The sequence below is a fragment of the Heptranchias perlo genome, chromosome 16 (genome assembly GCF_035084215.1).
Source record: "Heptranchias perlo isolate sHepPer1 chromosome 16, sHepPer1.hap1, whole genome shotgun sequence".
Taxonomy (NCBI): Eukaryota; Metazoa; Chordata; class Chondrichthyes; order Hexanchiformes; family Hexanchidae; genus Heptranchias; species Heptranchias perlo.
The window spans coordinates 7415124-7430659 of NC_090340.1; the positions used below are offsets into that span (position 1 = coordinate 7415124).

The 15536-nt window shown below is 47.1% G+C and overlaps 1 protein-coding gene across 1 annotated transcript in view; it reads right to left on the reverse strand.

Moving 5' to 3' along the window:
* The window catches only part of hydin (HYDIN axonemal central pair apparatus protein), a 1099250-nt gene that overhangs the window by 617804 nt on the left and 465910 nt on the right, over positions 1 to 15536 (reverse strand). Inside the window, exon 20 of the mRNA XM_067997614.1 lies at positions 2282 to 2520. Coding sequence (XP_067853715.1) covers positions 2282 to 2520 — 239 coding nt within the window. The remainder of the gene's footprint in view (positions 1 to 2281; positions 2521 to 15536) is intronic.

Consider the following 15536-nt stretch of genomic DNA (forward strand, 5'->3'; position numbering starts at 1 on the left):
TGAGATTTTTGAGGAGGAGGGGTGATGATGGCCGATTTGAAAGGGAGGGAGACAGTACCTGAGGAAAGGGAACTGTTTATAATGTCAACTAACATGGAGGCCAAGAGGGATGTTGGGTGGTCAGCAGAAAAGTGGGGATATTGTCGAGAGAGCTGGAGGTTGGTCTCATGGACAAATGAGCTCAGAGAGGGAATGAAGCCGGAGATAGGATGGAAACTAGAGAAAGATGTGGGTTCAGGGCTAGGGCAGGGGGGGAGCCTTGGGGGAAGATTGGCTTGGTGAGCAAAGGGAAACGGGGGATGAGACAGAGGCAGCTGAATGGCCTCAATCTTAGAAACAAAGTAGTCCATGAGCTCTTCACACTTGTTGTTGGAGGTGAGGGTGGAGGGAGCTGGGGAGAGGGGTTTAAGGAGGCAGATAATAGTGGAGAAGAGAAACAAGGGGCTATCTTTGCATTCTAGGATGTTCCAGAAGTAATGAGCAATTAGGAACATAGGAACAGGAACAGGCCATTCAGACCTTTGAGTATGTTCTGCCATTCAATTAGATCATGGCTGATCTGTACCTTAACTCCATTTACCCGCCTTGGTTCCGTAACCTTTAATACGCTTGCCGAATAAAAATCTATCAATCTCAGTTTTGAAATTTTCAATTGACTCCCAGCCTCAACAGCTTTTTAGGAGAGTTCCAGATTTCCACCACCCTTTGTGTGAAGAAGTGTTTCCTGACATCACCCCTGAACGGTCAAGCTCTAATTTTAAGGTTATGCCCCTTTGTTCTGGACTCCCCCATCAGAGGAAATAGTTTCTCTCTACCTACCCTATCAAATTCATTAATCATCTCAATTAGATCACCCCTTAATCTTCTATACTCAAAGGAATACAAGCCTAGTTGATGTAACCTGTCCTCATAATTTAACCCCTTTAGCCCTAGTTTCATTCTGGTGAATCTGCGCTGCACCCCCTCTAAGGCCAATATATCCTTCCTGAGGTATAGAGTCCAGAACTGAATATACCTCCAGATGGGATCTAATCAGAGCTTTATATAACTGTAGCATAACTTCCACCCCTTTGCATTCCATCCCCTCGAGATGAAGGCCAACATTTTATTAGCCTTTTTAATTATTTTTTGTACCTGTCCTCTTGCTTTTAGTGATTTCTGTACTTGGACCCCTAAATCTCTGCTCATCCACAGTTCCTAGTTTCTCATCATTTTGAAAATACTCTGATCAATTTTTGTTTGGTCCAAAGTGGATGACCTCACACTTTCCCACATTGAGCTCCATCTGCCACAGTTTTGCTCAGTCGCTTAATCTATCAATGTCCCGTTCAACTTTCTGCTCCCATCTACACTATTTACTGTGCCTCCTGACTTAGTGTCATCAGTAAACTTCGATATACGGCTCTCTATTCCTTCATCTAAGTCATTTATAAATATAGTGAAAAGTTGAGGCCCCAGTCAAGATCCCTGGGGGACACCACTAGTCACATCCTGCCTATTTGAGTGCACAACAACAACAACAACAACAACAACAACGTGCACTTATATAGTGCCTTTAACATCGTAAAACATCCCAAGGAGTACTATCATTTGGAAATTTGACACATAAGGAGATATTTAAAGCAAAATACTGCGGATGCTGGAAATCTGAAATAAAAACAGAAGATGCTGGAAAAACTCAGCAAGTGAGGCAGCATCTGTGGAGAAAGAAACAGAGTTAACGTTTCAGGTCGAGGACCTTACGTCAGAGAAAGTTAACTCTGTTTCTTTCTCCACAGATGCTGCCTCACTTGCTGAGTTTTTCCAGCATCTTCTGTTTTTATTAAGGAGATATTAGGACAGGTGACAAAAGCTTGGTCAAAGACCCATTGGGCATGATTCTGACCCCGAGCCGGGAAGGGGGTGCGTTTTTTCACGTGACATAAAAGAGAAAGCCCAGGAATCCTGGCACCCAGGGGTTGAAATTGCAAACTCTGGAAAATTAGAGGCCTGCAGCCTCCTTGAAAGGTTTTAATCACCAACCCGTCTACTGGGAGCGGGTTGGTCGCCCGTCCCTCATCCCACCCCGGTGAAAACTGGAAGTGGGCGGGTTGGAGGCGGGTTGGCGGAGGGTCCAAAATGGTTGCGATTTTGAATGCCCCCCAGCCCTCAACCCACCCGTTTCTCCCTTTTAAAATCGTGCCCATTATCCATATTCTCTGCCTCCTATCTCCTACCCAATTCCCTACCCAGCTTTGGCAGAGGAGAGCAGGGCCCGATAGTTCATGATGTGACTACTTGCCTGAATACTGCTCCAAGGTTGAGAACTGGCCCAAAGGGTTTGTTAGGTACAATGGTAGTTCCAATGCCAGTAGCTTGCACATGAATGCTCTTTGTATGGCTGTTCTCTACTGCCAAGTGCAACTTGTCTTCAGACCAGACTGTGTCATCAAGGTGCGCCACAATAGTCAAATTCATGTGTCCACGAGGGGGGATCACCGCTTCACTGGGTTCCAAACGCCATTTAGAGTTTTCTAGTACCTGAACAATAAATCAGGTCAAAGACAAGTTAATAAATGTCATGAAACCTGACAAACACACATTGGCTCTGCAAGGAAACATTATAACAGGATGCAGAGTCTAGAAATTACATGTGTGATAGTGGTGTGAGAATACTAAATATGTTAACATTTCTATTAAAATAGCAGTCAGTGAATTTTATACCAACACGTTCAGCATTCGCATACTAATATTGCACAGCATATTAGTATGTGGGCTCTAAAGTCCACAATATAATCTTATAATGCCATATACAACAGGCAGCTGGAGATTTTCAATTTGCAATCTAAACCGCATATGAAAAGCAGAAAATAAAGCTGAGTTCATCTGAAATTCCTAATTCCACACTGAACTTTTGTAAAGATAAAATGTATAGATTTTGTGATGTCAAAGTCTAATCTACAATCAATCTAATCAACAAATGTAACTTTTGTCTGCTCGGTACGTCCACACTAGCACTCGTTAACATAATGCACACGCCCACTATATTCATCAGTCCTGTATGGGCAGATATTCAGAATGGGAAGCCCACAAAGGAACTTGACACATTTAATAGCATTATATACACACAGTTACTGCTGAACTGCTAACTTCGAGTATTCTATCGACTGTGTATGAAGTTACCATCAGCACAATGTAAGGCAGTGGGCTCAATTTTCAAAGTGAAAAACGGGAGGGTTGGGGGCGGGGGGGCATTGAAAATTGCCAATATTTCAGACCCGCCCCCAACCCGCCCGTTTCCAATTTTCACCAGGGTGGGACGAGGGGCGGGCAACCAACCCACTCCCAGGAGGCCAGGTCAGGCCTTATAACCTATCAAGGAGGCTTCGGGCCTCCATTTTTCTGGACTTCCTGATTTCAATCCGGGAGGCTGGGATTCCTGGGCCTTCTGTTTTATGCCTTGTGAAACGAGGCAAGAGTGCCCAGGATTAACAGGTGGGCGCCTAGAAAGACACAGCTTGTGGGCCCGGAGGAACAGGATAGTTTGTCCCAGGCCCAACAAGCCCACCTACACTGACCCCCCAACGATCGTGGACACCCGACCGCCAATCGCGGATCCCCGACCCCGATCCTCCTCCCACAACCCCCGACCCCGATCCTCCCCTCCACTCCAATCCTCCCGCCTCTGACCCTCCCCCTCAAAGGGGAGGGTGGATAAAGGGGAACCAATGGATGCAGTATATTTGGATTTCCAAAACGCATTCGATAAGGTGCCACATAAAAGATTACTGCACAAGATAAGAGCTCATGGTGTTGGGGGTAATATACTAGCATGGATAGAGGATTGGCTAACTAACATAAAACAAACAGTCGGGATAAAAGGGTCATTTTCAAAATGGCAATCTGTAACTAGTGGGGTGCAGGGATCAGTGCTGGGGCCTCAACTATTTACAATATAAATCAATGATTTGGATGAAGGAACAGAGTGTCTTGTGGCCAAATTTGCTGACAATACAAAGATAGGTGGAAAAGCAAGTTGCGATGAGGACATAAAGTGTCTGCAAAGGGATGTTGACAGGTTAAGCGAATGGGCAAAAATTTGGCAGATGGAATATAATGTGGGAAAATGTGAAGTCATCCACTTTGGGAGGAAAAATAAAAAAGCAAAATATTATTTGAATGGAGAAATACTACAAATCTTTCAATCTTTCCTCATAAGACACCCCTTCCATCAACCCAGTGAACCTTCTCTGAACTGCCTCCAATGTAGGTATGTCCTTCCTTAAATAAGGACACCAGAACTGTACGCAGTACTCCAGGTGTGGTACAGAAGGATCTGGGTGTCCTCGTACATGAAACACAAAAAGTCAAAATACAGATGCTGCAGGTAATCCGGAAGGCAAACGGAATATTGGCCTTTATTTCTAGGGGAATGGAGTATAAAAGCAGGGAAGTCATGCTACAATTGTACAGGGTGCTGGTGAGGCCACACCTGGAGTACTGCGTACAGTTCTGGTGTCCTTATTTAAGGAAGGACATACCTACATTGGAGGCAGTTCAGAGAAGGTTCACTAGGTTGATTCCGGGTATGGAAGGGGTGCCTTATGAGGAAAGACTGAACAGGTTGGGTCTATACTCATTGGAGTTTAGAAGAATGAGAGGACATCTTATTGAAACATACAAGATTCTGAGGGGACTCGATAGGGTAGATGCTGAGAGGATGTTACCCCTCATGGGGGAATCTAAAACTAGGGGGCATAGTCTCAGAATAAGGGGTCGCCCGTTTAAGACAGAAATGAGGAGGAATTTCTTCTCCCAGAGGGTTGTGAATCTTTGAAATTCTTTACCCCAAAAAGCTGTGGAGGCTGAGTCATTGAATACATTCAAGGCTAAGTTAGACAAATTTTTAAAGGCAAGGGAGTCAAAGGATATGGGGAAAGGGCGGGAAAGTGGAGTTGAGGTAAAAATCAGATCAGCCATGATCTCATTAAATGGCAGAGCAGGCTCGAGGGGCCGAATGGCCTACTCCTGCTCCTATCTCTTATGGTCTTAACGATCGAGGATCCTTGTGATGACCCCCGATCCCGACACCGCCTCCCATGACTGACCCCTGATCCCTCCCCCCATGACTCATGACCACCATGCCAACCTATGCCCACCCATGCCAATCTATACCCACCCATTTCCCCCCCCCCCACTCCAAACCATAGAAGCAAAGAATTACCTGCAGACTTCCCTGAATACCTCCTCTCCCTGGCTGCTCTCCCATCCGACTGAGACCAGCCTGTCAATCAGGCCAGTCAGTCGGACGGGAAACCGACAAAAAAAAATAAAAGACGTCCTTACCTTAAAATCGTAAGGACGTCCAGGAAACCCGTACTAATGGTTTTCTCATCCTCAATTTGACCCCCCCACCACCCCACTCACGGCTCGGTTTTAAAATTGAGCGCAGTGTGTTTACTAATCGAACAAGTGGATGTTAAACCTGTGCAAGTTAACACAACATATGGCGATGCAGCTGTAAAGGGCAGGAAAAAAACTAGAAAAGCAAAGGCACAAAGGAGACTTGGTATAAATAAAATGCAACAGTTTTTGTGAAGCGGTACATAAAATTGAAACATCCTTACTATCATCAGAAAGCATGGCTTACAACAGAATAACATTAAAATATATGGGCCACGAAGAGAAGAAAGTTTCTAAAGCTGTCAAACACGATGAAGACAGCTCCCCTGAATGCTGTGTTGATAAAGACAGTATATAACTTAGTCACATGGATCAGAAGGCATTAGGTTCAATTCCCAGTCCGCATTGAGTCAGCTGATCTCAGTATGAGCAGCAGTTGGGGCATAACAATTGGCCTCAGCACCCTAGGAGTGGGAGGGGAAAAACAGCCAGAGTTCCTGCTCCAGTGATCTTCCCTTCCACCATTTGTGGATATTGGGCACGATCGGGTTCATCTGTGAAGCCTCCCATAAACAAATGGCTTGCTAAGACCTAAAGTACAGGCCATTGAATGAAAAATGGCCACTTGGGCAGCGTATGGAGAGTTGCAGGTGCTCAAGGGTCATTGCCTTCAGAAGCAGGAGGGAAAAGCCTGGTGAAAAAAAAGAACTGCAAAACATATTAACAAAGTTTCTGGATTTAAAATGCCACACAACAAAAACAGCTTATCAGGCATACAGGCTCCCCAAAATATCCTCAAGTTGGGTGGAAAAAGTGGTTTCTACATGTTTCAATCTTTGGGACAAGGGAGCCAGTACACCCTGGAATTTCTGCAGCTTTAATCAGGGTGATATACTGATTTTTACAAGTTACTCATGAATACAAACTATCAGAGCAATGCTCATTAATCCTTCATAACAAGCTTGCCAATAAAATGTAGTAAAGTTTCACAGGTCATTTGTATAATGTCCTTTGGCATTTTCTGTGCTCAAAGTAAATTAATTATTCGTTCTTCATCTTTAGGAACATGTTTATGCATAGATATGCAGATTATAAATAGACCAAACTCAATTAAAGAAAATATAGGCATACAATGGCTGCAGTGTGACCTATCCACAGGATGCACTGCAGCAGGTCACCAAGGCTTCTTCAGCAGTACCTCCCGAACCCACAATTTCCAACACCTAGAAGGACATGGGTAGCAGGTACGTAGGAACACCATCACTTCTAAGTTCCCCTCCAAGTCACACACCATTCATACTTGGACATCTATCACCATTCCTTCATCGCCGCTAGCTCAAACTCCTGGAACTCCCTACCTAACTGCATTGTAGGAGCACCTTCACCACATAGACTGCAGTGGTTTAAGGAGAAGGCCCACCACTACCTTCTCCAGGGGCAACTAGGGATGGGTAATAAATGCTGGCCTTGCCTCTGGCACCCACATCCCGAGAATGAATTCTTTAAAATTATGGATGTTACAGTCTCTTCCATCCCCAGCCCCCAGCTTTTTTCCTTTCATTACTTCTCATTTATGCTGAGATATAATTCGACAGTGTTAGCAACATCTGCCCAAATAAAATTCTTTAGGTAGACACATACGCACAATGCACTGTACAAACACGTAAATGGGGTCTGAAGCTCAGCTCGGGATCAAATAGGAAGCCAAGGTTGTGAACAGCCTGGTTCAGTCTGAAATAATGGCCGGGGAGGGAGATGGATTCGGTAGAGAGGGTATGAAGTTTGTGGCAGGGGCCAAAGACATTGGCTTCGGTCTTCCTAGTATTTAACTGGAAGAAATTGCAACTCATTCAAGACTGGATGTCGGACACACAGTTTAACAGCACAGAGACAGGAGATGGAGTCGTAGAGCTGGGTGTCATTGGCGTACATATCTGACTTCATGTCTACAGATGATGTCGCCAAGGGGTAGCATGTAGTTGAGGAAGAGGAGGGGGCCATGCATCGATCCTTGGGAGACTCCAGGCATAACCATTTGAGGTCTGGAAGAGAAGCTTTTACTAGAGATGCTCTGGCTACAATCAGATAAGTAAGAGTAGAACTAGCAAGCACAGTCCCACATAGCTGGACAACGGAGCAGTGGCAATGGAGAAGGACAGACGAAGGCTGCAGAGAGGATAAGGAAGGATAATGCACCATGGTCACAGTCAGAGAGGATGCCAATCTGTGACTTTGGTTTGGGCTGTTTAGTGCTGTGACAGGGGAGAGAACTGATTTGAGAGATTCAAATGGGGAGTTGTGGAAAAGCTGTGCATAGATGTGGGAGGCAACAACACTTTCAATGTCCTTGGAGAAGAAAGGTTGAAGATGGGGTGGTAGTTTGCAAGGAAAGAGGGGTCAATGTGGGTTTTTTGAGGATGGGGTGATGAAGGCATTTTTGAAAGAGGGACAGTGCCTAAGGAGAGGGAACCATTTACACTATTATCTAGCATGGAGGTCAGTTTGGTAGGAATGAGGTCAAGGGAGCAGGAGGTGGGTCATATATACAAGATGAGCTTGGAGTGGAGATAGGAGAGAAACTAGAGAAAAATGCAAGGTCAGGGTTAGAGCAGGAGGGAAACAGGGGGAAGGTTTAGCTTGGTGGGTAAGGCAGCTGAACAGGATATCCATGGGCTCTTCGCACTTTTTGTTGGAGGTGAGGGTGGAGGGGCCAGAGAAGAGGAGTTTAAGGATGCAGTTGATTGTGGAGAAAAGAAGCCAGGAGTTATTTCTCTCTCTCACTCACAGAAACACACACACACACACACACACACACACACAGTGACAAATAGCCTTGTGATGTTACACAATAAAAACAACAGAATTTTGCAGTAATCAACTGCATAATTGTTGAATGGATTGTCATAAAATTACTAATGGTTACTGTCTTTGAGTGAACATTATAAACACTGACAGTCGCAACTACATCGGCAGAGGCATGAACAGAATAAAGCCCCTCCATGAAATTTAAATATATATATTTATTATAATCAGTAGCGGATAATCAGGGATTAATTTCAATGCTGGAATCTAACCTCGGGGCTGCAGTAAAACCACTCTAGCTTCATTGTCACTCTCTATGATGCTATTTGACTATTTTAATTAGATCAGCGGTTCCCAAACTTTTGTTTTTCCCGAGCCCCCTTCACAGATTCATGTGCGTCTCCTTTCTAATAAACAGTGGCCTGGATGTTTACAGGGAGGTGGGGAGGGAGCGGGGACACATGTCAGCGGCCGGGAAACCCAGAAATCCCGGGAAGGCGGAGGTCCTGCCGAATCCATTAGAATTTTTTTTAACCCCCGTTTCCTGCCCAGCAGCCGGCCAGATTGCGAGGCTGGTCACTGCTGGGCAGGAAAGCCTGCGGTGGAATGCAACAGCTGAGGACCGCTGGGGATGGTACCCAGCAACCAAGATGGTTGGGGTTGGTGGGACGGTGGGGCTCAGAGTGAGGCAGGTAGGAGGGAGAGACAGATCACGAGTGGGGAGAGCTGTCGTGGAGGGGAGCCGTCGCGAGGGGGGGTGGAAGAGAGCTGTTGCGGAGGTGCGGGGGAAAGCTGTCGCGGGTGGGGTGGGGAGAGCCGTCGTGGGGGGAGAGCGGGGAGATCCGGCGTGGGGGGATAGTGGGGAGAGCTGGCCCCGGGGTGGGGGGGGGGGGGGAGAGACGCCCCCAGGGGGGCAGAGACGGCCCCGGGGGCGGGAAGACGGTTCCAGGGGGGAGAGATGGCGCGGGGGGGGGGGGGTGAGAGACCGCGCGGCGGGGAGAGACCGCGCCGGGTGGCGGGGGGATGAGATGGCACAGGGGGAGAGACGGAGCTGGGGGGAAGAGACCGAACGGGGGGGAATAGATGGAGTGGGGGGTGAACAGACGGAGCGGAGGCGCAAAAAACGTTTCGGGGAGGGAGAGATCCCGGCAGGTTTGCGTGAGGTGTCGGGGAAGCACTCCTGCTCCTCCTGGTCCACAAGCAGTGCTGGAAAAGCACTTACCTGCTGGATCCAGCCGCTCTCGCCTTACTTCCTGAGCCTCGGGAATCTCGGCCGGCCAGCGTTAAATTTAAACGGCTGCCAAAATCCTAGCAACGGAATCTCATTAACATATTATAATGATGGACTCGCCTCTCCACAGCGGGTTATTCGATGCTCCCAAACCCGCCGCGGTAAAACTGGAAGTCGGCACATTTGGAGTCGGGTTTTACATTAGTGGTAATTTAACCCGACCCCCCGACCCTCTCCTGCCCGACATGGGGTTGGGGGGGGGGGGTTAAAATTCCCCCCAGTATTTTTGCTTTGAACTAGAGGATTTTGTTTTCTCCACTAATATAACACATTGCTTACAACCTCTCATCTGCCCCGAACCCAATGACCAAAACAAAAGGCTCTTCTCCATTCAGGAGTAAAATCAAGAAGTACTTTTTCACACAAAAGGATTGTGAAAATCTGGAATTCTCTCCCCTAAAATGCTGTGAATGCTGGGACAATTGAAATTTTCAAAATTAACATCAATTGATTTTTTTAGGCAAGGGTATTAAGGGACATGGAATGAAATGGAGTTAAGATACAGGTCAGCTATGATCTGATTGAATGGCGGAACAGGCTCGAAGGGCTGTCCCACTCCTGTTCCTATGTTTCATGGCACTGTCCTCTCAGCTAAGGGTGTTGTAGCGCAAAAATATTTTATTAATCAGTGACAAGCTCAGGGTCATCCTACTGATTTAATTAATTTATTTTTGTTACTTTCCAGTGCCAAAATATTAATTACAATCTAGAGAGGAGAGGGCTGCTTAATTTAATACAACTCTTTCTTTCCACAGGCCTGAAAACAAACTCAGTCATTACGACACAAAGTGAAAATACCCCAAATCTCATATGTAACATCATCCTCACAAATGGACACATTGGGGTACAAATTGGTATGCGTTGCGCCCGTTTTTCGAGCAGAAAACTGGTGCAAAGCATATCAATTTATCGGTGGGACTGCCTGCGTCCATTCTGTGCCCCACTGCTAAATTCGCAGGACCCTTTGCATAGGCGTTCCGGGCGGAAGCCAAAAATAGGCATTAGGTCCTTTAAATCTATAAATTACTGGCCGAATGCCTTTTGAGGGGCCCCATCAAATTATTTGTTACTGATGAGATTCTTCATCGGCCCCTGCAGCCGCCAACAGGTGAGGTGAAGAAGAAAATTCTTTAAAAAAGACCCTTCTGTGGAGCCACACATGGGTTGAACCCCCAAAGCCTGCTCCAATCCCCCATCCCAGGATTTGATCACCATACCTGACCAGTGCCGTCAGCTCCCGCCAAATATGTTGATGACCCAGACCAAAATCTACCCCATTTTCTGTCCAAATAAAAAATTCTATCAAGTTCTGTTATTGTACATCATTATTATAAATGCTTGCAGACCTGCAATTGTGTAAACTTTACTCCACATAAAACTACAGCCATACAAATCTTAAGGCAGGGATGGCAGATTTTTAATTCACTTTGCTAGGGGGCAGTCACTTGTTAGGAGGGCCGGACTCTTGCTAGGGTTGTTCTCTTGATACGGGGGGGGTTTCTTTTCCAAAATTTGTTGGCCGACGGTTTTCTTGTCCAAGTTTTCAGTTAAATGAATGGATTAAAATTTTGAGATTTCTGTCCTCAATGTGCTGCTGAACCGATCCACACAGGCCTCCCACTCGCACTCACTCCCGATTGACCACCGCCTACTGTGTCAGGTGTTGGGAGGGGGGAGAGAAGAGCCCCCAGAACATCACCAGCCCCCACTCCCACCCCCCGCCCCCGAAGTATCCCTCCTACTGCTGCTTGCGGCAACGTGGTTAAAAAAACACAGAAGTCTTTGAACAAAATTAAACAAACGCACAAATTTGAAGGTAAAATTGCACTCAGCGAACAGCAATCCAGCCCGAACTCCCTCTACCCCACCCCACCCCACCCCACCAACAATCACATCACACTCCCCCTGGGGGGACGACCCTAGTTTGGAAACCCCGAAATTAGATTATTGCCTTCTAATGATTGCCTCCCCCAGCATCGACTATTCTGTATGTGTCGTCTGAACCCCTCGATTGGATATATTACTTTGTAATCACTCACAGGTAACTATTATTCTACAAGTAATTTACACTGATCTTGATGTTTAATGTGAATCTGCTGACTTCACTCAATATCTCCAGGAAAATCAAATAAGGCAATTTATCATAATTATTTAACCATCCAGATGGTTTAATCAATGTCAATTTATTCAAAGAGAATAAATTTCTGAGCAGCATATGCCGACTTGTCTCCCAGGTACAATAAATGTTTACAGTCTTACTCAAGACTGACAGGGAGCTTTGTATTCCGATGGCAGCCCACACTTCCCAGAAAATTAGCTATTATCATTGAACAGTGGAAACTCCAAGTGCTCATGAAACCTAACGTGTAAAATTGTGGTGAAACCACAAGGACTTGGAGTTCCCACTCCAGTTTTAAAAATTATGAAGGGTTTTGATAGTGAATGAAGAAAGATTCTTTCCACTGGTTGGGGTGTCAGTGATGAGGGAGTCATCAATTGAAAGTTGTCACTAAGGCAGTAAGCAGAAAGGTTAAGAGAAATATTTTTACATGGAGGGTTTTTTGGACATGAAATACTTTGCCACAGAGACTGACTGAGGCGGAGACCAGTGAATGTCTTATGGGAAAAAATGGATAAATATTTGAAGCAGAGGAAGCACTGAGGGTAGCAAGGGCACAAAATGTACTCTGGGTGGGGGACTTCAATGTCCATCACCAAGAGTGGCTCGGTAGCACCACTACTGACCGAGCTGGCCGAGTCCTGAAGGACACAGCTGCTAGACTGGGCCTGCGGCAGGTGGTGAGCGAATCAACACGAGGGAAAAACTTACTTGACCTCGTCCTCACCAATCTACCTGTCGCAAATGCATCTGTCCATGACAGTATTGGTAGGAGTGACCACCGCACAGTCCTCGTGGAGATGAAATCCCGTCTTCGCACTGAGGACACCATCCAACGTGTTGTGTGGCACTACCACCGTGCTAAATGGGATAGATTCAGAACAGATCTAGCAGCTCAAAACTGGGCATCCATGAGGCGCTGTGGGCCATCAGCAGCAGCAGAATTGTATTCCAGCACAATCTGTAACCTCATGGCCCGGCATATTCCCCACTCTACCATTACCAACAAGCCAGGGGATCAACCCTGGTTCAATGAGGAGTGTAGAAGAGCATGCCAGGAGCAGCACCAGGCGTACCTAAAAATGAGGTGCCAACCTGGTGAAGCTACAACACAGGACTACATGCATGCTAAACAGCGGAAGCAACATGCCATAGACAGAGCTAAGCGATTCCACAACCAACGGATCAGATCAAAGCTCTGCAGTCCTGCCACATCTAGTCGTGAATGGTGGTGGACAAGGAAACAACTAACGGGAGGAGGAGGCTCAGCAAACAGCCCCACTCTCAATGATGGCGGAGTCCAGCACGTGAGTGCAAAAGACAAGGCTGAAGCGTTTGCAACCATCTTCAGCCAGAAGTGCCGAGTGGATAATCCATCTCAGCCTCCTCCCGATATCCCCACCATCACGGAAGCCAGTCTTCGGCCAATTCGATTCACTCCACGTGATATCAAGAAACGGCTGAGTGCACTGGATACAGCAAAGGCTATGGGCCCCGACAACATCCCAGCTGTAGTGCTGAAGACTTGTGCTCCAGAACTAGCTGCGCCTCTAGCCAAGCTGTTCCAGTACAGCTGCAACACTGGCATCCACCCGACAATGTGGAAAATTGCCCAGGTATGTCCTGTCCACAAAAAGCAGGACAAATCCAATCCGGCCAATTACCGCCCCATCAGTCTAATCTCAATCATCAGCAAAGTGATGGAAGGTGTCGTCGACAGTGCTATCAAGCGGCACTTACTCACCAATAACCTGCTCACCGATGCTCAGTTTGGGTTCCGCCAGGACCACTCAGCTCCAGACCTCATTACAGCCTTGGTCCAAACATGGAAAAAAGAGCTGAATTCCAGAGGTGAGGTGAGAGTGACTGCCCTTGACATCAAGGCAGCATTTGACTGAGTGTGGCACCAAGGAGCCCTAGTAAAATTGAAGTCCATGGGAATCAGGGGGAAAACTCTCCAGTGGCTGGAGTCATACCTAGCACAAAGGAAGATGGTAGTGGTTGTTGGAGGCCAATCATCTCAGCCCCAGGGCATTGCTGCAGGAGTTCCTCAGGGCAGTGTCCCAGGCCCAACCATCTTCAGCTGCTTCATCAATGACCTTCCCTCCATCATAAGGTCAGAAATGGGGATGTTCGCTGATGACTGCACAGTGTTCAGTTCCATTCGCAACCCCTCAGATAATGAAGCAGTCCGAGCCTGCATGCAGCAAGACCTGGACAACATTCTGGCTTGGGCTCATAAGTGGCAAGTAACATTCGCGCCAGATAAGTGCCAGGCAATGACCATCTCCAACAAGAGAGAGTCTAACCACCTCCCCTTGACATTCAACGGCATTACCATCGCCGAATCCCCCACCATCAACATCCTGGGGGTCACCATTGACCAGAAACTTAACTGGACCAGCCATATAAATACTGTGGCTACGAGAGCAGGTCAGAGGCTGGGTATTCTGCGGCGAGTGACTCACCTCCTGACTCCCCAAAGGCTTTCCACCATCTACAAGGCACAAGTCAGGAGTGTGATGGAATACTCTCCACTTGCCTGGATGAGTGCAGCTCCAACAACACTCAAGAAGCTCGACACCATCCAAGATAAAGCAGCCCGCTTGATTGGCACCCCATCCACCACCCTAAACATTCACTCCCTTCACCACCGGCGCACTGTGGCTGCAGTGTGTACCATCCACAGGATGCACTGCAGCAACTCGCCAAGGCTTCTTCGACAGCACCTCCCAAACCCGCGACCTCTACCACCTAGAAGGACAAGGGCAGCAGGTGCATGGGAACAACACCACCTGCACGTTCCCCTCCAAGTCACACACCATCCCGACTTGGAAATATATCGCCGTTCCTTCATCGTCACTGGGTCAAAATCCTGGAACTCCCTTCCTAACAGCACTGTGGGAGAACCGTCACCACACGGACTGCAGCGGTTCAAGAAGGCGGCTCACCACCACCTTCTCGAGGGCAATTAGGGATAGGCAATAAATGCCGGCCTTGCCAGCGACGCCCACATCCCGTGAACGAATAAAAAATTTTTTTTTAAAGTTACATGACTATGGGAGGAGGGCAGAGCAGTGGGATTAGCTTTGGATTGCTCGAACAAAAAGCTAGCATAATTGACTGAATGGCCGCCTTCTGTGCTGTAAACTTCCATGGTTCTAGCTTCTACTCCTCAAGAGTTGTGAATTTGTGAACATCACCAGCAGCAGGAGATGCTCGTTCAATTCAAGCATTCATAAAGGAATTGGACAGATTGCTGAGTTAACATGGAGGAGTGGATGGACACTTGGCAGCAAGGCAAGAGGGAGATGGCAATGACATGTTCAGTTTCCTGAGATTGGACTTTCTGCATACATTTAAACATAAGGCAAACCAGGTATACAACAGCTTCCTATTTTATAGACCAAAACATGTAAAATAACAACAATTAAGACAAACATCAACATTACAGCAGTATCATAAGTATTCCCGCGAGTGGCCCTACCATCAAGCAGCAGAAGACAGAGCTTCAAATCGCAAACCAACTTTTCAATGACAACTTGAAGAATCTCAAAACAATGCCAACTGATGGCCTGACTGAGCGTTTCCTGATTCAATCCATATGTTCTTTAGACCTTAGGCTATACTGTAATTGTCCCTTCGATTCCCAGTCTATCGCCTCCTTCTCTAAGGCCCCGACTTCGCTTCTGTCCTCTTTAAGGTTCTTGGACTACTCTTAGTCTGCTGCTTTCCTCTCCAATGCATCCAGTTTGTTAATTCCCTCTCTCGCGCTTCTCATCTACCGGTCCCCCAATGAGGCTCCAAATCTGCAGTTGCCTTTTCTGAGGCATCCAGTCTGCCCCTCCGCCCTCTCGGGTTCTGTGTCTGCCCCTCCCCCCTCTCGGGTTCTGTGTCTGCCCCTCCCCCCTCTCGGGATCTGTGTCTGCCCCTCCCCCCTCT